Source organism: Penicillium concentricum (genome assembly GCF_028827145.1).
Source record: "Penicillium concentricum strain IBT 3081 chromosome Unknown utg000001l_segment0_segment0, whole genome shotgun sequence".
Classification (NCBI taxonomy): Eukaryota; Fungi; Ascomycota; class Eurotiomycetes; order Eurotiales; family Aspergillaceae; genus Penicillium; species Penicillium concentricum.
Genome location: NW_026622754.1, coordinates 3,883,398 through 3,907,333, shown reverse-complemented (window position 1 = coordinate 3,907,333; position 23,936 = coordinate 3,883,398). Strand labels below are relative to the sequence as shown.

At 50.5% G+C, this 23,936-nt stretch overlaps 10 protein-coding genes across 10 annotated transcripts; 4 read left to right on the top strand and 6 right to left on the bottom strand.

Moving 5' to 3' along the window:
* Nucleotides 1-135: 135 nt before the first annotated feature.
* On the top strand, nt 136-800 carry N7517_001480 (uncharacterized protein; the record flags this gene model as incomplete). Its single annotated transcript, XM_056719210.1, has 5 exons — nt 136-141; nt 195-214; nt 269-523; nt 581-644; nt 711-800. 5 exons carry the CDS (start codon nt 136-138, stop codon nt 798-800), a joined length of 435 nt encoding a protein of 144 aa, XP_056583345.1.
* A 674-nt stretch (nt 801-1,474) lies between these two features.
* Nucleotides 1,475-2,680, top strand: N7517_001479 (DUF4050 domain-containing protein; the record flags this gene model as incomplete). Its single annotated transcript, XM_056719209.1, has 1 exon — nt 1,475-2,680. One exon carries the CDS (start codon nt 1,475-1,477, stop codon nt 2,678-2,680), a length of 1,206 nt encoding a protein of 401 aa, XP_056583344.1.
* Nucleotides 2,681-2,971: 291 nt separating this feature from the next.
* Nucleotides 2,972-4,367, bottom strand: N7517_001478 (Glycoside hydrolase family 71; the record flags this gene model as incomplete). The annotated part of the gene is made up of 2 exons (XM_056719208.1): nt 2,972-3,799; nt 3,879-4,367. 2 exons carry the CDS (start codon nt 4,365-4,367, stop codon nt 2,972-2,974), a joined length of 1,317 nt encoding a protein of 438 aa, XP_056583343.1.
* A 565-nt stretch (nt 4,368-4,932) lies between these two features.
* Nucleotides 4,933-6,181, bottom strand: N7517_001477 (glycoside hydrolase family 71 protein; the record flags this gene model as incomplete). Its single annotated transcript, XM_056719207.1, has 2 exons — nt 4,933-5,438; nt 5,815-6,181. The coding sequence occupies 2 exons, from the start codon at nt 6,179-6,181 to the stop codon at nt 4,933-4,935; spliced, it is 873 nt and encodes a 290-aa protein (XP_056583342.1).
* A 1,238-nt stretch (nt 6,182-7,419) lies between these two features.
* N7517_001476 (uncharacterized protein) lies at nt 7,420-14,342 on the bottom strand (the record flags this gene model as incomplete). Its single annotated transcript, XM_056719206.1, has 2 exons — nt 7,420-13,710; nt 13,824-14,342. The coding sequence occupies 2 exons, from the start codon at nt 14,340-14,342 to the stop codon at nt 7,420-7,422; spliced, it is 6,810 nt and encodes a 2,269-aa protein (XP_056583341.1).
* Nucleotides 14,343-14,645: 303 nt separating this feature from the next.
* N7517_001475 (uncharacterized protein) lies at nt 14,646-14,933 on the top strand (the record flags this gene model as incomplete). The annotated part of the gene is made up of 2 exons (XM_056719205.1): nt 14,646-14,700; nt 14,776-14,933. 2 exons carry the CDS (start codon nt 14,646-14,648, stop codon nt 14,931-14,933), a joined length of 213 nt encoding a protein of 70 aa, XP_056583340.1.
* A 112-nt stretch (nt 14,934-15,045) lies between these two features.
* N7517_001474 (uncharacterized protein) lies at nt 15,046-15,298 on the bottom strand (the record flags this gene model as incomplete). Its single annotated transcript, XM_056719204.1, has 2 exons — nt 15,046-15,204; nt 15,245-15,298. The coding sequence occupies 2 exons, from the start codon at nt 15,296-15,298 to the stop codon at nt 15,046-15,048; spliced, it is 213 nt and encodes a 70-aa protein (XP_056583339.1).
* A 190-nt stretch (nt 15,299-15,488) lies between these two features.
* On the bottom strand, nt 15,489-16,773 carry N7517_001473 (PAPA-1-like domain-containing protein; the record flags this gene model as incomplete). The annotated part of the gene is made up of 3 exons (XM_056719203.1): nt 15,489-15,740; nt 15,803-15,909; nt 15,966-16,773. The coding sequence occupies 3 exons, from the start codon at nt 16,771-16,773 to the stop codon at nt 15,489-15,491; spliced, it is 1,167 nt and encodes a 388-aa protein (XP_056583338.1).
* Nucleotides 16,774-17,645: 872 nt separating this feature from the next.
* On the top strand, nt 17,646-18,995 carry N7517_001472 (peroxisomal membrane protein PEX14; the record flags this gene model as incomplete). Its single annotated transcript, XM_056719202.1, has 1 exon — nt 17,646-18,995. One exon carries the CDS (start codon nt 17,646-17,648, stop codon nt 18,993-18,995), a length of 1,350 nt encoding a protein of 449 aa, XP_056583337.1.
* A 472-nt stretch (nt 18,996-19,467) lies between these two features.
* On the bottom strand, nt 19,468-23,693 carry sec31 (putative protein transport protein (SEC31); the record flags this gene model as incomplete). Its single annotated transcript, XM_056719201.1, has 8 exons — nt 19,468-19,512; nt 19,566-19,864; nt 19,919-22,652; nt 22,709-22,795; nt 22,853-23,086; nt 23,140-23,245; nt 23,308-23,424; nt 23,485-23,693. 8 exons carry the CDS (start codon nt 23,691-23,693, stop codon nt 19,468-19,470), a joined length of 3,831 nt encoding a protein of 1,276 aa, XP_056583336.1.
* Between the last annotated feature and the right edge of the window lie 243 nt (nt 23,694-23,936).

Below are 23,936 nucleotides of genomic sequence, written 5' to 3'. Positions count from 1 at the left end.
AAGCAAGCAAAGTAGCTACTTGCTCCCTTTTTCTTATCACTTTCCATCCACCATAAGACTACTCATTCTGCTTAGTGTATCTATTCTAAATGCAGAAATTCCTCTGTTGCAGGGTACTAGTTACCAGACTCCAATATGCCGGTACGTAGATCCGCTACAAGCAGTGGATATAAGTCCTAACACTCTGCTTTCAGCAGTATCCACAGGGTTATTTGTACAGTTCCAGAAGAATTCACGAAGAACCTGTCAACTAATCAATATATATCAGTATCTTCAGCGCAGCCGAATGCATATCTGACTTCAATCGGCTCCGATCAGGGCCGGAAGCCACCAGACCCAAGTTCATGATCTACAAGCTCTCCGATGACAACCAAGACATCGTAGCCGAGGAAACATCCACGGAGAAAGACTACGACACATTTCTCCTGAAGTTATGGGAATCAGTCGACAAAGATGGCAATCTGGCTCCACGGTATGCAATTTACGACATGGAGTATGATCTTCCAGAGGGCGAAGGAAAGCGGTAAGAGGTTACTCCAGTGGCCTAATGAGTGCAGTGGAATATTGTCGCTAATTCTAGTCACTGGCTGTGCAGTAACACGACCCTCTTCGTCCGCTGGGGGAATTGCCACGCGCCTCTCAAGGTAATTTGCCATTCAACTCGCGTGTCCATTGTGTGGCCATAAACGTGCTGACTGTATTGGTTTCAGCAAAACATGCGGTATCTTGCAAGGATGCAATTCAGAGGAGTTGATCCCAACGTCTTGGTTGTTGAGGCTGACAGCCTGCCAGATCTTTGATTGGGACTACCTCGTGAAGGTGGCCAGTGGGGGCCAAGAGTAGATGGATCTGGGGAAATGATCGGCGTTGCCGAAGTACTATGCATGGAGAGGGATTGTTTCAGAGCGAGGTAACGAAGTAGGGAGAGCAGACAAAGCACTGGATATGAAATTTATTTTGAAGTGTTTGAAGATGTGCTCAATTAGATTATGCCTTTGCAAGTGTATATGCTTTGACATTGTATGATGCGACATCCATGTATTTCATCCAACCAGCTTGTATAGCGCGAGCCACAAGGAATGATAGTACCACTTGGCGTGGCGTCACTCCATAGGTTGGGCCGAATACGCGAGGTCCTTTTTTTCAATTGCTTTTAATCACTTTGTGTAGGTCAATATAAGACCAGAGTTTAGAGCAAGAGACAAGTTGACAATGTCAAAAGCAAAGCGAGTACAAAATGAGTATAAAGAAAAGATACAGAAATGAAATCAAGGCGGAGAGGAAGGCTTATATCTCCGCATTCGGGCACGTGCCAATATGACATTTGAGTCTGATCATTCCGCCACTTCGACTTTGAATCCTTCCTCTTTGCTTTTGCATTTCCCTTTGCATCTTTTATTTGACAGGTGCACGGGAAAACCTTGCTAAGCTCCCCACTTTCTCACCCAACACCCCACATCCGGAGATCGCGAAAATGATGGCCACCGGGTCTCGCGATTCCTCAGTTCGTGAGGCCAAAGTATTCGTCAAGGAAGTCGTCCGCAATGACTGGGATTTCGAAGCCGGCGTTCCCTCCCCGTCATCCGCCGATGGAACCCTATGCAACAACCGCGAAGTGTGCGAATGGCGAGTCCGAGAATTCGACACCCCCACCTCGGAACTTGAACCACAAAGCTCAGATAGCGAGGCAGAATATGGAGAGTCAGCTGGGGTGAAATCCGCCCCCGGAGATGCGGGCGTGGAGCGGCGTCGCAAACGTCGTCGACAGATGGACGACGAAATGGCATGGAACGAAGGGCTACGCGTATGGATGGCCAGACGCGATGCGTGGTGTGGAGCGAAGACTCGGCGCCAGATTCGAGCTGAGGAAGCAAAGCGTGCGTTGGCTGGTACACAGACAGATACAGCAGATCAATCCGATAGCGTGGGATTAGGAGAAAATAATGCGACTTCGTCGTCTTCATCCCAGTCTGCGAAGTCGCCTGGTCAGGGTAGTGATGGTATTGGCGCCTCTGATCTGGCAGCTCGGACCGAGACGTCGCTCTCTGTCGCGGATCGGGAGAAAAGTGAGGAGCTCCAGCATCGAGTGGATATGACCTCGGGACAGCAAGAGGATCAGGAGGAAGGATTGTCAACCGCGCCAGACGAGGGAGCTAAAAGGAAGGCATCGTCAGAGACCAACATCACAGTTCCCGATCAGAAATTTGCCGCAATCGTGCCTACTCAACCAACCTTACCGGCTGTGGAGAACCAAACAGAAGAAGAGAAGGAAGAAGAAGAGCTTGATGAACCACTCTGCCCCGTTGCCCCTCCTTTCATTTCAGACGACAACCCAGTTCGCGCAACCATCAATCCCGCAATCTACCCTTCAATTTACACCAAGGTTGTCGTGCAAGGCATGACCCCCACCGTCCCTGTCAACCTCGCCCATCTGACCAAAGCCATGGTCCAAGGCTGGAAATCAGACGGGCAGTGGCCACCAAAGCCAGCCGTGACATCGATTGTCCTTGCTGATGATGCTTCTGTGCCCAAGAAAACCACTGAGGAGCCACCACAGGGCAGGAGAAAGAACAGCATTACCAATGCTGTGAAGAAAGTTTTCCATTTCGGATCGCATCCCTTCCATCGACGCGCCAGCCAGGATACCGGGAATGGAGGTGCCACTGGCCCGACGAACTAAAGCTTGCTATCTTCCCATGGATCATAAAGTAATTGCATAGCCATCAACGCTAGTGCGGATGAAATGGCCTCACTTAGGGTTGCTCTGGCTCTGGCGTCTGTTCTGGGGGATCTATTGTTTTCTTGCGTGTTCATAATCTGAGCATCCATGGATGCCGGTGTTTGATTTACTTTCTAGCTCTGCACAATGAAGGAATGTCATATGATGTGTAATGTGTCCAATCTTACGTCGTAGAAGAGGTGGCTGCCTCACTTCAACGTGTTTTCTCTCCTTGAATCTCATGACAAACAGTTATCGCGAGAGGCGGCTATTGATACTGGTCTTTGCAAGTCGTTTTCCATAATCCAACTCACGGCTTTGAGCTCGGAGAGCCACCCAATTCTCCTTCTTTGCCAGTAGGATTTCGATATCACTCTGAACCCAATCTTCTTCAAATTCCGGCAATAGATATTCCGTGGGCTTTCCTTCCGCGCAGCCTGCGAATTCTCGCAACCAGCCATAATATTCCACAAAATCGGGGTTTATCTCGTGGAAGAGCTCGGTAGGACCCTTGTACTGTAGTCTCTTTTCCACCCATTCATCTTGTTCTGCTTTGCTTGGCAAGTCTTGAGAACGCCCGGCCAGGAAGCGACTGACTGCCACAGCCTGATACTCGTAGATGCGAAAGCTAATTGCTGCTCTGACCTTTGAGCGAGTCAGCACAAAGTCCCACCAAATTCTTTTGAATACTGTGATTGATAATGGAACCGGGAGACTCACCTGTCCGATGATAGCAAGGGAGGGATCCCCGATACGGAAAATGTGCTGGTAGAATCCGTCCAGTCTGTTCTGTGGAGTAACAGCCTCGAAAGGCAAAAACGGATAGGAGAGTTTGTATCCCGTTGCGAAAATGATCTTGTCAAAGGTGATGCTTGTTCCATCCTGGAATTCTACCGTACCACCAGCGGCAGAGGATATGCGCGAGATGGTTGATTTATCGACCACGTTGGGAAGAAGCCATGCATCTTCGAGAAAGCCCACGTTCCCACGTCGGGAGACATAAAGCGGGCCCTTGACGATTTGGTGGAGGTCTTCAACAAGGTCTGCAGCGGATATGCCGCCGCCAACGATGACAACTTTCTAGAACCACCCAAACAGATCAGCATGTAGTTGACTGGAATGAGTTGCTTTTATTCTTCTCTCAATCCTCATGACGCACCTTATTGACATACGAATCCTGAGATCTCCAGGATTTGGAATGCTCAAACTTGTCCGGAAACTCAGCGGAGGTCTCGACTAGACCTTCAATATTAGGAAGACTAGGAACTGTAAAATGACCCGAGGCTACCACCAATGCATCAAATTGCTCCTCCCACCAGTAATCCTTGGGTTCACTTGACGTGCCGTGTTGGACATTTCGGCGCCGTAGCGTGAGCTTCCATTTGCCATCATCTGTTTTCACAGCAGTTTCAACAGTGGTGTCAAGCACAAGTAAATGTAAAAATGGAATGAATAATTCCTCCAGGTAGCGTAAGACAATGTGACGCGGTCGAGTTGGATTGTCTCGGCCGAACTTTTCTATTGAGGCTATCGAGTTGCTCATTGGTAGTGCCGTGTGCGTGAAGGCCATTGTTCGGGCCCCGGCATTAGTATCGAGGGTATCATAGGCCGAACCTTGGATACCCTGAGGCTCTGGGGTCGCTGGCATGAGACATGGAGTCTTAGGTCCAAGTTTCCTGGGGATTTCAGGGATCTCGCTTTGGGTATTCACCTGAAAACTGTCTGGTTCTGGGTCATAGGCCCTAGACGGCTGGTCAGTAAATAGTATTGAATAAAACCCGAACTTAGTGCTATAATATAGAAGTTCCTTTGGTATAAACGGCCCCCAAAGACCAAAAAAAAGAGCGAAAAGGTGTCAAATAACGGGACATGCTAACCATAAACCGCCAACCCTACTCTTTCGTTCGAAAACCCGGATATAATCAAAACCCTCTTGCTCAAGTGCTCTCACAGCTGCCAGACCGGAGGGCCCTGCTCCAATAACAGCGACTCGACGATAAGGAGGCATATCTTTGTTTCGAAATGAGGAAAAGTGGACCTTCTGGCTAGAGGGGTCAGGGGCTTAATTTTCAGCTTCTGTACAATGAAACTATTGAAATCGAAGAGAAAGAAGGGAAAAAAAGGATAGTATGCCCTAATCTGCGGGCATAAGTCCGATCTTTTCTAAAGTAGTTTAGCCTTGGGGGTGTGCCCATATTTAATATCGGCAGATATCAGCCCCCAATCGACCCGACATAAACATTGAAGTTATAATGAACACAGTTATCCTTAACCGCCAAACCCCCCTGGTCACTCAAAATAGTCTGTCTATTCCTCGTCACCTTGAAAGACTGCCCACCAACCCCCATAGGCACATTCGAGGTAACAATCCCCGCCGGAACATCAATGCTAACAGGAGCATTATTCCCACTTTGCACTGTCAAGGTAGCCGGACTAGTCAACATAGTCGTGACAAAGATACTATCACTGAGCATGTTAGCACCCATTGGTGCTGAGAGGGTATCACCCGTGCACACGACGCCCTTGGGTGTAGGTCGGTACCAGTAAACGACTTCATCCGCTTCCACGGTAGGGGCTTTTGCTCCGGATTTATAGGCTGCGATATAGGGCTTGAATAGGTTGCGCCAGCCATCATGGGGCATGTTGGCAGCCCATTGGGATGATCCATCATCGCTGTGATGCGCTGAGTAAGGGCCGATGTAGTGGGATTCGCCATAGTCTATATATTTGCGGTTAGCAGAGACTCTTTTCTAGAATTTCCCCAGGATGTAAGGTTAGTGTACCATTCCATGAAATTATCTCAATCAGATCTGGCTGAAGGGAAAGCATTTGTTCCCAGCGTAGTGTTGGCAGATTCTCGCAAACGAAAACCCAATTTTTGACGTTGAAGTGGGTTGAGAACCAGGGCGAGACGGCTATCATTGAGTTAGTTTACTATTCACTCAAAGATCAGAAAAAATGCAGGGGCTTCTAACGGGCCATATACGATTTCCCCGCAAGGAAATGAACAAATCTATCATCCCAGACAGTAGTCATCGGTCCCGGGATGATACTATTTCCCCCATCAGTAGGCCAAGCCAACCACGAGAACGCACCATCAGCGCTTCTGGCAGGGCCGGTAGTAGCCTCGGCCGGATCTTGAAGATTCGGCAATGCGTAAATGGGATGCGGTGTGCCCTGTCTCACTGGATCCCAATTGAAACTGTCTCCGACAAATGTACTGACTACAGCAGCTCCCTTGTATTGCATCTGTGCTGGGTGGCCTGCATATTGCTTCATGTACTCTGTGATCTTTGCGGTGTCCCCGTTGGTCCAGTAGGCGAAGTCGAAGGAGATGAATACTTTGAAGTTGACTTGTTCGGCTGCTTCGTAAGCTAGGGCTAGCTGGGTTGGTGTATAGCTGTCTATGCTTGCGCAGTTCAGTGCGAATGCGTCGATGCCGACGGATTGGGCTGCGGCCATGTCTTCTTTCCAGTCTGATAACTGGTAGTCTTTTACTATGCCGACCTAGATAGGATTTATGTTAATGGTGGGGGGTGATAGGTGTTTATGTGTTGACATACCATGAAGTGGGCAAAGACATATTTGCCTGGCGATTGACTACTCTGCGAATCGAGAGTTGGGGCAGCTAAAGCTGAGAAGATATGTGCCAATATGACCACAGCACTGAAGAGAGATTTCCAAATCATAATCGCTAAATTTATAAGTTGACTCCTTAGTGATGTGCATTTCCGAGGCCCATCAACAGATTATATAGCTAATTTACCCTTCACTGATATTATACATCCCAAAATGCACTAAACTCGAAACGAATAAAGCCAGACAACTGAAATATCAATATAAACCTTGGACAATAACTTCAACGGCGAGTATAAAACTCGTTTCTCTCTTCCCGGACCAGACCATTGTAACACCCGACATTCCATACATCCACGTGAGATTGTGTAGTATTCGCAGATTTCCCCTGTGATTCTAACTTTTGTTTTTCTTAGCATATGCAGATGGTATTGCCCGAATACCCGTCTATCACCGGAAACGGATTCAATCGTTGAAATGCTACAGTAGTGCTGAGTATCACAGGCACTATTCTCAAATCAGGCTTTATATGCCAGCTGATCGCAAATGAATATGCTAAGCATATGAAAATGATTGGTACAACTCAAGTCATATATCAACACCCATATCGTTTTTCGATGTACTTTGAGCCGGATGACGAATCATTACCTGGGGCTTTCGCTCGTGTCCCATACGCATGACTGAATTTCAAAATGACGAAATAATTTAGCACGGGGGGAATCGATTGCCGCAAGGTGCCATTCAACTCGAAATGCCACCAGAGCATACACAACGTGCCTGGAGGGAATAAGGTATGACAAGTTGGATCTGAAACGCAGGTAAATCATGGCGGTCAACGGAGATTGTAACGTTATTCTGTGGTGGCCTGCATATCCAGGCCAGTATAGGACATGCAGCCCTAATGTTCTTCAATTTGAAGAGAACGAATATTCTATAGCTTTTGATAGAGAGAGTATACCAAATCGCCACTAAGAGTAAGTAGTCTTCATTATATGATTAAATAAACCCATCCAAAAGAACACGACACAAGATGACATTATTGATTCCTTTCTAATATTCGTGACACGTTAAAGCCTCCCCCAAGAACGCCGTGTATATAAAGACCGAAAAGAATATCCTCGCGGTCAAGACACCAACTCCAGAACCTTGGCACGATCGACGAATCCCCTCGCAGCATCCTCAAAGACATTCTGCGCTTCACTCAGACTAGCCACCAGAACAGCAATCTCAGGCTCGATTGTGACCTCCTGGGACTCATGACCAGGACGAGTGAAGTAGTACTTGTCCTGATGGTGAGACCATTTTCTGAGATAGAGCTGGAGATCATTCGAGGCGAGGTTGTTAGCCGTGCTGAAGAGCTCAGTTTTCCTGCTATCGGAGGGCGGCGGGACCATAGGGAATGTGATACGGGCATTGCTCGAGGGCGAGTCCATGTCTGAATCTGTGATTTGTAGACATTGGCCCACGGCTTTCGCGAAATCGCGGATCCACTCGATGTGCGTGAAAATACCCTCCCCTTCGCTGGTGGCTCGATCGATGTAATCTATCACTGGCAGGGCCGAGGAAATCATGTCTAGGAAGGCGGCAAGCATGAGTAGAGTTGTAGGACTTTGCAGACGATGGCGACGGAAGGCGACCAGACCCAGTGCTTGGCAAGAGGCTCGGTACACAACATCGATGATATCGACGACAGAAGCCACACAGGCTTCGTCCAGAGTGTCTATGTTACACACCAAATCCTTGAATTCCAGTGTGATGGTCTGGATGATGGGACGGCTGAGGATCCAGGCGGCGCGGTTGGGAAGCGTCGCTTCCAGGTACGCTGGAAACACGCATTGCAAGAGGACGGCGCGGAGAGTGGGTTTGTCGGGGTCCCCAGCTTCGTAGGTATTCTTCATTGATGTGTGCAACTGGTCAACCAGGTAGCTCTGTTGGCCGTCAATGGCTGCGCGCTCGGAAATACTCTGGACGAACCCGGTCAAGGTCTGGATCTCTTTGCTGGAAGATAACTTCGACTCGTAGCGTTTGAGCTTCGCAACAATGTAGCGCGGGTCGGTAGACGGCAAGGGGAACGAAGCAGGGTCCGTGAAGAAGGGGTCGATGGGTTTGATGTCGCTGGTATGTTGCTGAAGGAAGCCGATGACGCGTTGAACGAACTCGACGTATTCTCCTTGAGCAGCCTGCACAGTTCCATTACCTAGCTCTTGGTAATTGTCTTTCATAGAAGTCATGAGCCGCTGAAGCATCTCAGAGTATTCTTGCTTGGTCACGGAGACATTCCGATTGCCAGAAAGTTCCATGCCCTGGAGCTGCTCACGCATATTAGATGATAAACTCGAGAGAAGAGATAGTCGCCGAGAGCCAATTTCCTCCAATGTGATTGTATACCGGTCAATCTTCGTATCCTTAGAGAACGGAAGATTGGCAAGCAAGGGATCTGTGGGATTTCCGTTCAAAAGGGCCTCTGTGAGGCGATGTTGAAACTTCAACATCGAGGAGCGCTCGACCAGCGATGACATCCACATACTCATAAGTTGGATTCGGCAATCAGAAATAATCTGCACGTCCTTTTCAATACATGCGGCAAGGAACAGCGGGCCAAACTTTCTTGTCTGAACTGTCTGTCGAAGCCGCGTCCAGGAATCATCGCCGAACTCGCTCAGATAATTGTCCCAATTTCGGAGGCCATGGCGAATGAGAACCTGGGCGATTGACGTCCAGCATTCTATCACGCTGAGAAGAATCGCATCCTCTGGGCAGTGGTCCTCACCAAAGCAGTTTGAAACGAGACGAGAGACAATCGGATGGAAAGCCTTCTCTATATGTTCAATGCCTTCACTAGTGGGACTTTGCTGGTCCCAAACAGCCTGAATGGCATCCCAGTCACCGAACTCCTGGCTGTCCTCATCAGTGTTTACCACCGCAGGAGCATCTGATGTGGATGTAGCTGGAACGTCTTTCAGGGTGTACGCTACCAAGACCTGCAGTGCCTCGGAGACAACGACATTCACACGCGGGAGCTTGGGGTTGAAAAGTGTAAGGATAGACTCGAAAGGAGCTCTCAGAACAAGCCTGTGTGCATGCTCCAGCTTCGGAGCTAGCTGGACAGCAATCCGTAGCCCGCTAAGCGCGTTGCTCAACAGGGTCTCAATCTGCCGCTGGTTCTTGGAGATTGTGCGTTCAACATGCTGTTGAGAAACCTCTCTGTCACCTGTGATTTGAGCCTCAATTTCTTTGCGAGCATATGAATGCTGTTGCTGCAGCTCCGTAACGAAATAGCCATACCAGTCCCCAAACGGATCTAGTCCCGCAATATCTTCATCCGTAGATAGCTTGAATCGAACAAGTCTTGACCATGAGCGCAAATTCATGCTGCACGCTTCACGATGTGAAGTGGCAGGATGGACCAGATTACGTATCGTCTCCAGTCGAGGGCGACACCCATCGGGAACAGCCCAGTACAGGGTGCTGAGAAGATCATGGTGATTTCTTAGTGCTTCGAGATCCTCATGCCGCAATCGCTTCTCTTTCGGGTATACACGACCGTGGTTAGGTAGCAGACGCCAGGCAAAGTTTCGAATCTTTTTCTTGTCATATCTCTTCGCCAAGAACCGGAGACCACTCGCTAGGATCTTGAGAAATGTGTGGAAACACGGTTCCCCCACTCGGGCATCCAGGGAGGGATTGTTATCAAGTTCGTCAAGAAATGAAGGTGAACCACGAGCTTCCTCAAGTTGCAGGTTGTGGAGGGAATTCTTGGCAAAGAAGTCGAATAGCGTGTCCAAGATAGGTTTGCATTCTCTCCACCCCCAGGAATTGATAAGCCGATGACATCTGAGGAACAGGGTTTGACAGTAGTTGTTGTATGAGATGGGATAGGCATTAGAGTTGGACTCGAATTTGTCCAGGGCTGGGGCAAGAAGCCGTTTCGCTAATTTCCAATTGTCATTGACAGCTGTCAACTGATAACCAGGGCGCGCAATCCCAAGCGGATCTATTTCGTTGAAGGGTAAGACTGTGAATATGCCACGCCATCCAGCCTCCAGGCTACCCACATCCCTTTCATTGCGAATGATTCCATTGTTGAAAATCTCAAGCTGAAGATCTTCAAACCAGCCCTTACAGTTGTCTGAGCTGCGTAGAAGATGTTTGGTGACAACGTAAGCCTCCACCGATGGATACTCATCGCGAATCCCCGACTCGCGGCGTTCAGGCTCGCTGTTTTCCTTGAACAACGTTTTAAACTCAGAAGAACCGACTTTGGACGTGATCAAGCTTGCAACGTCTTTAGCGGATATTTTGACAAGATCCAAAGCTTCAGTCGCCAGGGCAGGGCTGACGAGCCGATGAGAAGCAACTTGATAGATCTGGTTCGAGAAAATCATGTTGAAGCAAGCAATCTTGACGAGCCCGCTCTTGTTGTATTCATCGCTAGTCAGAAACGCAGCCAACGGGTCTCTCACCTGGGAGACCAGCCCCGTTGCTCTAGTGACAAAACCTGTACGATCAACCGGGTCGATGAAAACTAGATTTTCCGTGATGTATCTGACCAACAATCTGTATAGCCTCGATGCCACACCCAAAGCAGCCGTAATGCCCGTCTCCGGGGAAGTGACAGCACTTCGCTCAACATTATCGATTATCACATCAAAGACCTGCCCCATCTCCGATGATACTGTATCGTTCCAGCGATTCCATTGGAATGTCACGTCTCTGAGCTGGATGGAGAATGCAGTGGCACCCCCATCGAAGTCCCGCTCTGCGATTCGTAAAGAACGAGAAAATTCCCCGCTTCCTATGAATGTAGTCTCATGGAAGAATGTATTGTCGCGCAGAGATGGTACTCCGAAGTCGACCGGGTAGAAGCGTTGCCAGTTGAAAAGCACGCCGGCACTGGAAGACGAAGGGCGTGCGTGTCCGACGTGCGTTATGGTAGCAGGTTCCGATCCATCGGAGACTATGGTAACAGGATCTGGATTATGACGGAATTCATCGGCATCGAGATTGATTCGGTTGGGTGGGTTCTTCTTCGGCCGCCGTCGAGACACAGGGGCTTTGGGGGTTAGCCTTTGCGTTCGTGATTCAGCTGAGGTGGCAACAGCAGGAGCAGTAGCACTCATGGGCGAGGAAATGCCTCCAGTACTTAATGATCCACTGTCGGAGACATATCGATCCAAGGTCAAACTGGGCTTGTAAGGTTTAGATGTTCGCTGGTTCTTATAGTGTCTGTTAAGAATAGACAATGACTGATTGAACATGGCCGGAACCACTTTTTGGCTCTTACCAGGGCCTGCCAAACTAGTTGCCGCAGGCCTAATGGTATTCCTCTTCAAGGATGTTATGGCAACGTTCCTAGGAACAACCCACGTGTGACCGCGCTGCTCTGGTTTTCGACGAGACGAAGTCACGGCCACTGGGGCTTGGTTTGGCGGAGCTGGTATTGTGTTAGATTCAGGCGGTGTCTGTGCCTGTTCTAGTTCCACTGTGTCGGTGTTCGAGACATCAGCGTCTGCCTCTGCATCAAGGAATTGGCTCGGTATCCGGTCATCTTTAGTGTTCGATTTTGCTCGAGCACTGAGAATCGAAAGAGTTGTTGTCCAGTGTCGGTATTGGCGAACTCTCGGACGAGGTGGGCTAATCTTAGCCTGCCGAATAGCTCCCCTTTTCCAATCTCGCAAAGACTCATTTGCATCCACTGTGTCATCCCTTGAGGCCAGTTTCACGAACTTCTGAGTAGGACTCTGCCTGCCTCCATCTTTGCGTGAGCGTGGTCGTCTTGTCGCTACCCTGAGCAGTCGCGATTGCTCTTGGCGAGGCTTTGTGGCAACATCTGGTGCATCCAGTATTCCTATTCTTGGTCGCTGGACAGTCGAGGATTTCTTAGCCCTTCGTGCTCCATACGAGGCATCAGTCATTCGAGTTTGTCGAGGTCTCTTCGGCTGTCTCTCCCCATTGAGCAAACTTTGTTTCGATTTTGGCCTTTTTAGACTGTTTGTTTTGTGCCGAGAACCTGTTGAGTTGCGCAGAGCAGACGCAAACATGTAGTCGATGCGATTATCCTCAGAAATATCACCCCCTTCCAGCACGAAGGGGTCTTCGAGGCCAAGAGTGCCAGTCAACCTCTGGCTGGAGTCATTGGCTATGGAGGCATTTCCTGTGGCATCATTTCGGCTGTCCTCATCGTCCGAGTCAGAATCTCCAAGATCAAACAAGCCTCTTGATGGTTGCGTTCCTAGTTCCCTTGAGCGATCGCCCTTTCGAATGAGCTTCCGCGCAACACCCTTTCCATCCGGTCGTTGCGAAGAAGCATGACGATCTAATTGTGCGGCTTTTTCTTTATCTGCAATTTGCTTCTGATTCAGTCGAGCATGTGACGCAGGGAGCGCTCCTCGGATCATTCGTTGGAATCGTCGGATTTCACGTTCTTCAGCATCTGACTTGGTTTCTTCTGGATCACTCTGGCTGTTGGATGAGATGGACTGTACTTCCTCGTCATCATCTGTACCCGCACCAGGTAATTGAGCCTCACTGACTTCTTCTACTTCCTGTGCCCCGGGTTTCGCAACTTCTCCCGGCGGCAACCACCCACGAGGAAACCGGAAGCCTTCTTCTGAGGCACGAGGGGTTCTTGAGTTTGAGGATAAACGGCCTGCATGTGGGGGACTTGATGATAGGTCATATATGGAGATACCTTTTTGATTCCCAGTAGGTGTATTGTTGTCTCTAACGCCACGAGGTTTGCATGGTTGGTGTAAGTTTCGATGTTCATTGGGAGTTCCAGAATGAGATGTCTTCCGCCGCTTTGCCAGATGATTTTGCGATGGCCGAGGATGATCTGGGTCGTTGTGTCCCCGTCCTTGCCCAGCAGATTGTGGGCCACGATGCCGTTCGTGTCTTATTGGCGGAAGATATTCTTCCAGGGGAGGACTTGACGGAGGTGCATCGGGATCATATGAATCTTGCCCTTGACTTTCATCAGTGATATGCTGTCTTTGCTGTGGAGGTCGACCAAAAGGCTTGACACCCCTTGCTTGCAATTGCTGGGCAAACTTGAGCTGTTCCAGATGGTATGGATGCATTTGGATGGCATTGCGCTTTCGGAATGTTCTTTGCGCAGCATGCGGTAATTCTCGCAACACTTCTTCGGGGATACCAAGGTGAGGTAATACATCCTCTGTGTTGGCGTCTGGTTCAGCGAGCACTGCGTTCCGTATATCTGCCTGCTCGCCTGCCGGTCTTTCTGGTTCTGCCTCCATCACAGCATCGGCGTGTATTTCTGTAGGATGGTTGGCCGGCGGAGAGCCAAAGGATGATGGCACAGAAGATAATGGAGAGTCATCTTCCGAAGCCTCCTGTGGTGGTGGTGGTGGTGGTAATGGTGGCGGCTCTATTGGCTGGACATGCTTGGCCATAGGCTTTTTTTCCGAGTTGGGCGAGGAATCAACGCCAACTCGTCAGGCGAGGAGCTCCTAGTGCTTGAGGCTTCATCTTGTGTATGGGAATTTGAGTTGTGTGGCTCTACTATAACCTGTAATTGGGAGGGCCGCTTGGTCTTCAAGGGCTTCGGTGTAGACTCGCGGCTCGAGGGCTCCGACTGAGGCCTGTCATGTTCCTGTGATGACGTTGGAAAATCGTATATGCTTTCTTTATTCTTTGCAGGGGCCCGGGTATTCTGCAGCTCGCCGCTGCGGCGATCCGTTGATTTCGTAGCGGATGATCGAAGTCCGTAAGTCTTGCGCCCTCTTCTTGGTTTGGGTGTCGTTTCATCATGCGCGGCATTTGCCAGGTGAGGACTTGCTCGATTCGGGTCCCGACGAGCCACCTCCTCCGTATCTGAGAGTGTGATGGAGCCATTCTCAGCCCGTTGTTCCTTCGTTACACTCGTCGTCCCTTCCTTCGGTGACGATGAAGGGTTGTCGATATATTCAAGATTTTCGAGAGCAGGGCTATTTTCGGCATTGCCCTTCTTCGAATCTAGAGAATCGAAGCCATCTTCCTCGTCCGAGTCGGGGACATATCCTCGTTGTCGCCATGATTCCATTTGCATCCTTGGCGGGGATCCCCCATGTCTCTAGACAGTCATTCGGTGGTCTTGAGGCGATAAAAGCGTGAGCAAAATAGTTTTCAGGTCAAAATTCGCGAAACATGAGGAAATCAAACGTCGGACAACTATTCAAACTGTCTGAATGCTGAGAATTTGATTCTGACGCGTGCCAACGAAGCAATTTAGCAGACGCGCCGGCTGCTAATCAGCCAACTGATAACCGATTTCCCCCGGGGCCGTATCACCTCCGCAACCTCCAACCCTCAACTGCAATTCGATCTCGCTGTCTACCTCAATCCCTCCGAAATGAGTCGCAATTTCTTCCCTGCTCTTTTCGCTATTGGCGTGGGTGTCTTCACAGGTAAATTTACTCTACAGCAAGAATAGCCCATGTTTGATATCAGTCCCTAATCTCGAATTTTTCTATCTGCTCCAGGCTACTATACCTTCCAACCAACATTCCAGCAACTTCAATATCAGAAAGAGCACGCTCAGAAGACCTCAACCCCGTCTGATCCTGCTGCTCTGAAGCAGGACACCGATGCTCCCACCAACGGCAACTTTCAGCAAGATCCCAAGTCGACAACTCAATGACGATGACCCGCCTTCCCCTTGAAGTGGCTATCTGAACACTGAATTGGCCTGAGTACCACTAAGCGTGATTGTGCAAGTAGCCTGTTCTCTACGCACTATGCTCTTTTGGAAATCATGCCATTCCCCGCGCTCCGAAGCTCCGGCGCACACGGCACCATGTCTCGCTGTGCCACTCAGGTCTTATGACCGGCCCTGGAGGCCGTTGTATATATGGAATTGGCATAGCGGCCAATTCTGAAGTATAGTTGTGGGTAGAGTACTGAATTGTGACCTATAATTGGCTAGTCCGCGTCCTAGTGAGGGTTTCTGACTAGTGAAATATAAAAGCCGGAGTTCTCGGCATATCCATGTGTATCTGGAAACATTTGAAACAGTCGGTGTATTATTGCATGACCTTTAAACCTTGACATTTGGAAGAGGCGCGTTTTGAACGCCGTTCGCAGCACACGCAGAAAATCAACCCTAGTCCCTTGCAAATGATGTAGTCCATTCCCGAATACCTTAATAGAAAATCCTTCCATAAGCGCCAATCCGTTGTAGTTTCTGCATGTGACATCAAACTTCTTCAACCATTTTTCCCGCGGGGACTGCAGGTGCGCCGAAAACACGCCCAGCAGGCGTGCCCAGCCATTCTTCTGGCACGCCGACTTTGCAGCCATTTGGACCACTAATCCACCGCACCAGGGTAGGGTCAGCTTTCTCAACATCCGCACCTTCTTGGCCCGGGGTTCCATCAGCGGCCTCGGCCGCTTGTCGACCACGCCGCTTGGGGGCCTGCTTTTTTAGCAGTCGATTAATTGTGTCCATCTGTTGTTCAGAGTTAGCGGCCGTTCTCCAATATATGTATAAAGTTCCCTTATTGCGCATACTTTTTCCTCTTCATTCCGTTTCTCACTCAGGTTCTTCCTTCGCCGCGCCATCTCTGCGCGACGCATCTGGCGCTCCTCAGCGGTCAGATGCTTCTTGACCTGGGGCTCTGTTTTTGAGTTAGCTTTGGTTTCAGCAAATTGTGAGTAGTCTGTAGTTTCTCACCCATGGGAAGTTGCAAGAAATCATTTCCAAGGTTTCCTCGCTGGCGCTTGGTGGTCTTTCCGCTTTGAATAGCGAAAGCATCACTATCCATGCCGTCGTCTATTTCATCTTCTTCGTCAAGCTCATCCAGATCATCAACATTGACGTCTGGAACTGCAATTTCATCCTGATCTTCGCCCTCCGCTTCGGCATCTTCATCCGTATCGGAGATAGGCTCTTCCTCGTCATCCTCGTCTTCTTCGTCATCTTCTTCCATTTCCATCTCCTTGGCCTCAACACTCTTGGGAGGCTTGGCGCGTGATGAAGGACTGATCTTACCGCGCCTAGCAGGCGGCTGAGGCGGCATGTCGTCCATATCGATGTCACCGTCAGCATCAGCATCAGCGTCAGCATCGGCATCTTCATCATCATCGTTATCTCCAGGGGCATCTTCATCGTCGACTTCATCCTCTTCTTGATCATCGATTTCCTCTTCGTCGCTAGTAGCAACTTCTACAATCTTCGTTCGGTTCCGACTGGAGCGGGGTCCCGAAACAATGGGATCTTCCCGGAACACATTGACTGAGCGCCGTCCAGCAGCGCGACCAGCACCCGTGGCTTCCCGCAATTTGCTGGAGGGCATTTTGACAGTAAGACGGAGGGATCTTTTCCGATCTCCTGAATTCAATTCAGATCGAGAGACTGAGACTAAGGCAGATGCAGAAGTAGAGGCACGAGTTTGTCTCGTAGACCTGGTGGTCATGTTAGCATCTGTTTCCGGGGTGTCATCTCGTGTCTTTCGCGATCGAAGGGACCGACGGAGCGACATAGTGGCAGCTTTAGGAGTGTGACAGAAGTCTTGGGGAAAGTGAAAATGCAAAAAGTAGAACAGCAAAAAGAAGCGGGACAGGGAAGGTCAATAGGCAAGTGTGTGGCAGTATGAACTAAGCCATTAAGCCTTTTGGGGAGGGGAACTCTGGATGGAGAGAGAGAGAAGAAAGGAATATCCAATCACTTCATCCCCCGGATTTGCAAACCGGGAAGATACAGCTGTGCTTTCTATAGGGGAGTTTTCCAGTGCGAACAAAGCGCACTGGTTACAGGGGATCAGGCTTTTGGTTTCTCCCTTCCCTGGGTTCGGAGTCTAACGAACGCCCCGGGGGCCTTGGGCAGATAGGAAGGAACGCAAGATCAACGGGGGAAACGCCATACTCACAGGTACTTTTCTCTAAGGTTTCGGATTCTTCAAGTGTCCAGTCGCTGACGCTGGATGAACGAATGGAGTACTGCGCGGTCCATTCTGCCGGGCGGTCTCGAGTACGCCGTTTGGAACTATATGATCTTTCGATATTCAATTAATCTCTCCAGATAGAATATAAAAGTAGATGTATAGGACTCTATAGTCTACAATAGGAGCTGGAGTCAGGTGGTATGGCTTCGTCTCACAGGCTATTTTCGGTATAGAACAGTGCAGGTACATGTGTATCTTTTGTTTTCTATTTTGGATATTCAGATATAGCGAATATAGCTACCTAAATACAATTCAAAATACAATTTATATCGAGGTTTGACTTAACTAATATCATAATCTAGTACTTCATACAAAGTGAACACATATCAGTGTGATATATTTTCTATCAAGAGGTACGGCAATATTGATGCCTCAGGTGTAGCCGGTGCAACAGCCGAGGTCGGGCTCACATGGCCCCAAGTCCGGGGAAGGTTCACTCTCCTCTTAACACCCTTCCAACGCCTTTTCTTTCTCATATCTCTAGCGAATGTGTCAAATACCTCATCATGCCTGACGACTCATCCAAACCAACATCTATTCCCGCATGGCAGAGGTCCAACAAAACGGCTGAGGAGTCGCCATCGCCGACCTCCGACGATGCGCCCGCAACTACAGCCTCCACATCCCGACAAGCTCTCCTAGATCAGGCATCCAAATTCCTAGAAGACGAGTCAATCCGTGATGCACCAACAGATCGCAAGGTCTCATTCCTCGAGTCAAAAGGCCTGAGCTCAGACGATATCGAGCAGGTCCTCGGCGTCTCCCGCAACGCAGAGGCGAGCAGCAGCTCAACCACAGCCGAGGACAAAACACAGGAAGAGACACCATCTACCTCACCTACTCAATCCGAAGCCACCCCTTCTCCTCCTACCACCTCCTCGCCACCACCCAACACCATGCCTCAATCGCACCCAGCGCCAGCGCCAGCGCCAACTCCCGCCCCCCGCGACGTTCCCCCAATAATCACCTACCCCGAATTCCTCTTCGAGTCTTCCAAGCCGCCGCCCCTCGTGACAATGCGCAACCTCCTGTACACACTATACGGCGCCGCAGGCCTAGGAGCAAGCCTCTATGGCGCAAGCGAGTACCTCGTGAAACCAATGCTAGCGAGCCTAACGAACGCACGACACGAGCTCGCCAGCACAGCCGAAGCAAATCTGCAAAAGCTAAACGAGAAGCTAGAGAAGACTGTATCCGTGATCCCGGCGGAGTTAACAGCGCGCAAGGTCAAGCCCTATAGCGACGAAGAAGACGACGACGCCTCGTCGATCACCTCAGACCCAACTGAGCTGTTCCACCGGGATGTCGCAACGCAGACGAGTCCAGAGCCTACTCCGGCTCCCAGCACCACCAGCGTCGTCAATTCGGCGGACTCGATGGCCATTTCTCCATCGACGGCGGTGAACAACCACATCAGCCGCGTTGAGTCTATTACCTCGAAGCTGCGCGAAATCGTCGATTCGGAGAAGGATGCGAGTACGCTGGATGACTCTATGCGTACGCGTCTCACGGAGCTTCATCATTATTGTGATGGGCTGATCTATAGTGCTCCCACGTACTCTTCTGGGTCGTCGTACGGGGTCTGGAATTCCAATAATTCGGGCTCGAATGATAGCTCCGGTCTGCGGAAGGCGGAGGATGACGCTATTGCTGGGTTTAGAGCTGATATTCGCGGTGTGAAGGGTGCGCTGTTGAGTGCGCGTAACTTCCCTGCTAGTCGGGGTGGACGGCTTGGTGGTCTTCCCGTCGGTGGACGGTAATGGAGTTGGACTTGCAAATTTGGTGCGATTGTATGAATGTAAATAGATTGCAACGGATTTCCTAGGTGATTTACCTAGGTTTATATGGTTTATATCTTCATTTGCTCGGTTATATCTACTAACTTATAGCTTGGACCCTAGTATATATATATTGTTTGACCTGTAAAATGAAATCCATATCCTCATTTGATTTATGTCTGTCTAGCAATCTAAATAAAAGGCATCATGCAGTTAATACTATCAACCACACTTAAGAGGTGTTGGACAAGTTTCGCTTTGCTCACGACCGGACTCATGTCCCCAGGAGAGAATAGGAACGGAATAAAATACGCAAGACATTAATTGTAAAATGGACAAGGAAAATGAGAAAATTTAGAGAAACGCTGAAGTATAGAGAAAACAAGGCCAGAAATACATAAGTTATACCAAGCCTTTAGCAATCCCTCCACTCGACAAGGTACAAGGGTGTCATTTACGGAGTAGCGCGGCTCATGCTAATCAGTCGCTTCACACCGACCTGTATATACTTGTTAGTGACTATTCAAATCTCATAGGACAAAGTTAACTCACCATCCAGTTGCCACACTCATCAGTCCGGTTGGTCATGATATCAACGTGAATAGCGAGGGCTGCATTGAAATCACGTTGCTGGATTGCGCGGGCCAAGTTCGCCATGTCCTCAATAGTGTTAGGCTTGAGCAGATCCTCGTTGTTGAGATGATCAAAGAGGATGTTCAAACGGCGCTCGGCGTCATCAACCTGTGCTTTGAATGCAGCAGGGGCCCGGGTCTTGACGCGCTGCATGTCGGCCGATAGAATCTCGTAGACAGGCTGTGCGTTTGCAGGAATGTGTGAACGGTCACCGGGGGCTGTAACAAGGGTCAATTGGCTGGAATAAATTATTGTTAACAGGGATTACTCACGATACTTGGGAGCTGGAGGAGTTGGCCTCTGCAACTGGGCTGTGGGAGGTTGAGATCCCTGAGGTGGCGGTGGGATGCCCTGGGCCATAGGCGGAGGCTGTGTAGCCATAGGCGTCGTGGGCCCATATGGGTTTGCCGCGGGTGGTTGTGATACTGCTTGTGGAGCGTATGGCGAGGCAACGGCCTGGGGAGGAGGAGCCACCGAGCCACGTGCCTGCATTTGGGGGTTTGCGGCCTGGGCAGCCGGGCTTGGGGCATACCGGTTGGTTGGGGGTGGCATGCTGGGAGGCGCGTTGTAGGGCGACGCTCCGCGGGGGATTGATGCCGGGGGAGCCATGGTTGACCCCTGATTCAGCGGCGGTGACTGAGGGAGGGAGGCGTACGGGTTGGCAGGGGGCGGCGGGGAAGGTCCAGGGATGTTAGATACACCCTGGCCACCAGATAGCGGCGACATCATGCGCGGCGGAGGCACCGAGCCCATCTTTGGTGGGGGAGGCACGGATGGTGCGCGTGGAGCACCCACCGGAGGAGGTCCCTGAGTCATATTGGGTGACTGGTTGGGGAAAGGAGAGGCGATGGGTGCAGAGACTGAGGCAGGAGTTCCACGGCGGGGCGTAGGAGCCTTCGCAAAGCCTTCTGGCAAATCATTCCATGCAGGAAGACCAGTGGCCGTGGTGTATGTTGTGATTGTGTTGGCCGGCGACTGGTTAGATGACGCACGAGGAGGGGGAGGGACACCAGAACCTGTGGGCTGCTGTCCACCGAATGCAGATGGTGGATTATAACCGGTAGGTCTCATGCCCTGAGTTGGCTGATACCCAGCTGCCGGTCCATAGGCACCGGCACCTCCGGTCGACATAGCAGCGTAGGGGTTGGCAGGCGGAGCTGGCGAGGTCGTTTGAGGGCCATATGGGTTGGCCTGCTGGGAAACAGCAGGCGCAGGAGGCGCATACATGTTAGGAGGAGCAGCCGGTGTTGGAGTAGCAGCAGGGCTATAACTTTGCTGTGGCTGGTACATATTGGGCTGTTGCGGGAGGGGCTTGAAGGAAGACTTGGCCCCGACAGCGGGCTGGGCCTTCTGGGGTGCCTGTCTCGTGGCAAGCTTGATGCGGTTGCGCGCCACCTCAGCCTCAGGGTGCTTCTCAGGGACAAGGTCGAGGTATTTCTGGGCAATTTCCAGGCGTCCATGGGTTGCGACAACATCGGCATATTCGATGTATTTGTCGTACAAGACGCTCAAGCGCCAATCTGAGTCCTTGTTCCGCTCTGTATCCTGGAACTTGGTGACTTGGCGGAAGATGGTAACCTTCTCGATCAGGCCCTGCAGAGCACGAACGTGGATAGAGAAGGAAGAATTGTCAGTGTCGCTTTCAATTCCTTTCTGCTCATTCTCGCGAAGCTCTTCAACCCAAATGGCAACAACCTTCTCAAGCTTCGAGCCTGCCAAGAAGCAGAAAGAAGCATCCTTGCGGGCACTCTTATCGTCGCTGTTCTGGATCTCCTCCTCCAGGCGGTCACCGAGGGCATCGCAGAGATCAGGGAATTCCTTCTCGTCGGCAAAGGTACACAACGCAGCCATAACTTCCTTCCAGTTGGACAAGTCGGCATTATGCACCACATCCCACAGGTTCTTACCCACAATAGACGCGAGCAATCGCATATAGTTGGGACCATTAGCCTGCTTGGAGAAGTAGTACTCCTGCGCCTTTTCGATGCACTTGGGGCCACCGCAAATGGCAATCATGAAAGCATCGGACATCTTATCCTCCTTAAGGGCAACATCCAGGGCCTTCTCGAACTCTCCAAGGAGCAAAGCCCGAGTAATCTTTTGCTCTGCCTGGCTTTCGGAGCCATTGAAAATTTGGAATGGGTTGTTGGTTTGAGCACCCTTGGAAGCAGCCAGTTCGGATAGGAAGCTGTCACCTTCGGGGTTGGCATCGAACATGGATTGCAAACGCTTGTGCTTCTTGACTCCGGCCGGTTTGGCGGCAGCGCCATTGGTGTTCTCGCCTTCCTTCTTATCCAACCCAAGCTGCGCGAGACTATCGGCGGCATCGTCAACCTGATCTTGGAATCCCAGGTACTCCACTAAGCCCTTACGTGGGTTTTCGGAAATCAAAGCCTGCATCACCTTCCAGTCTGCCTTTTCTGCTTCATTGGAAGCACCTGAAGCGCGAGACTCACAGAGAGTACGAATATCGCCCTCTTTCAATGCAGTCTCAAAGCTCTCGGTGGCCTGGCCAACACTCTCATCAACCTCGAACGATGTGATTTTGATAGTGGATGTACGAGAGCCCTTCTCGGTCAGACCGAAGGAAACGACCCGACCTCCAAAGCCAAAAGTAGCACCGCAAGGCCGCTCAAGCCAGCGAGGAGCCTTTGGGAGAGAGAACTTGGAGACTTGGGGCTGCGTTTGCGCCTTGTTGAAGAAATCTTCGCCGTCCAAGGCTTGGTTGTGATCGGCGATGGCCTGGGCGTTATCGGTCTTAGTGTTCTGCAGGGTTTGGACACAGATCTTTCCATCAAATGACGCGGTTGCGAAGAAGTTCGGGTTGTGGGGGTTCCAGCGGGTCTGGAAGGTCCAGTTTGTGACAACGGGGAACTCTCCGTATGCTTGGCCAGTTTGCGGGTTCCAACAGATATTACGGTTATCTTTGCCGGAAGAGAGGAGGAGATCTGGATCATGCTCACACCATGAAAGTGATAGCACACCGGACTCGTGGCCGGTGAGTGTCTATACAAATCATTGTCAGTATTAAGTCACATCTGGGCTCTGAAAGAGTAACCTACCCGCTCCGGGGCGTGGGAGTTGCGCAGGTCCCAGACATAGAGCACTGGGTCTGACTCGAGGGGTGACGATGTAATAAGCTTTGTGGGCTAGACGTGAAAATGGTCAGCAATCTTGGAATTACTAGGTAAGAGGTGCCAACATACCCTCTCGGGGTCCCATGCGACTGCGCTGACAGCCTTCCGGCCCTTGTTGTTCAGTGTCAGACTCTCCTTTTTCGTCTTGACATCCCAGACAGTCACAAAGCCGGAGCTGCTACCAGTGACCAGAATGTGAGGGACCTTTCTGTTCCAATCCAAACAGTCGATATCGTCGGTGCGGGCCGCGTTGTTGCCCAACCGGAATGGGTTCTCGATGTTGTTTAGATCCCAAATGAAGAGCTATCCAGTAATTAGCCACATATTCAACCCGTTATCCTCGAATCGCAGCCTACCTCTCCCTTTGCGCCACCGGTTGCCAGAAGGTTCGGGTGTTTCGGGTTGAACTGAAGGGTCTTGATGGCGCCGCTGTGCTTAGTGGTTCTTGAGATCAATGCATCACTGGAATTGAACGATCAGCAAGATATCCCAGAAATGTGATTCGTATGTAGAATTCAACCAACCTGGATCCAGCAAGTAGCTTATCAGCATCCCACAGCTCCAGTGAGCCATTCTCCAAGCCACCCGCAATTATACCCCGTTTGTTATCTTCGGACGTTGTCCAGGCCACATCATTGAAGCTAGTCACATTAATCGGTCAGCATGCTCATTTTCGTTCAAGTTCCCAAAGACCCACTTACCCTGAGTCGGTATCAAACTTAGCTAGTGGCTGCAGCTCCTCGCTAGCATCTTCGCGGTCAAGGCCCAGGTCCCACAGCTCGAGGCATGTCTTATTAGAGAAGTCGGCGTCGACAGCGCCAGCGCGAGTTCCAGTTGCGATCAATGGTGACGCAGCCCCAGGCGACCAGGCGAAGGTGGCCGTCCTTGGGATTTCCCTTAGACGCACCATGATGATGGCAGGGGAGGTATGTGTTGGTGAGGATCAAGACCAATAGAGTGTGTGAAATGTATGATCCAAGGAACAATAAATCTCAAGTAATGTGGAAGGAGAGGGATCAAGAACCACCCCCTATGAATAATTGACAATGGGGTGATGCTCTAGATGTTCCAAGTATAGCAGTAACCAAGTGGCCTCCTGGACTTGGAGGGACCGGGGAACTCACGCTAGACCGCTTTGAGACTCGCCAAAACA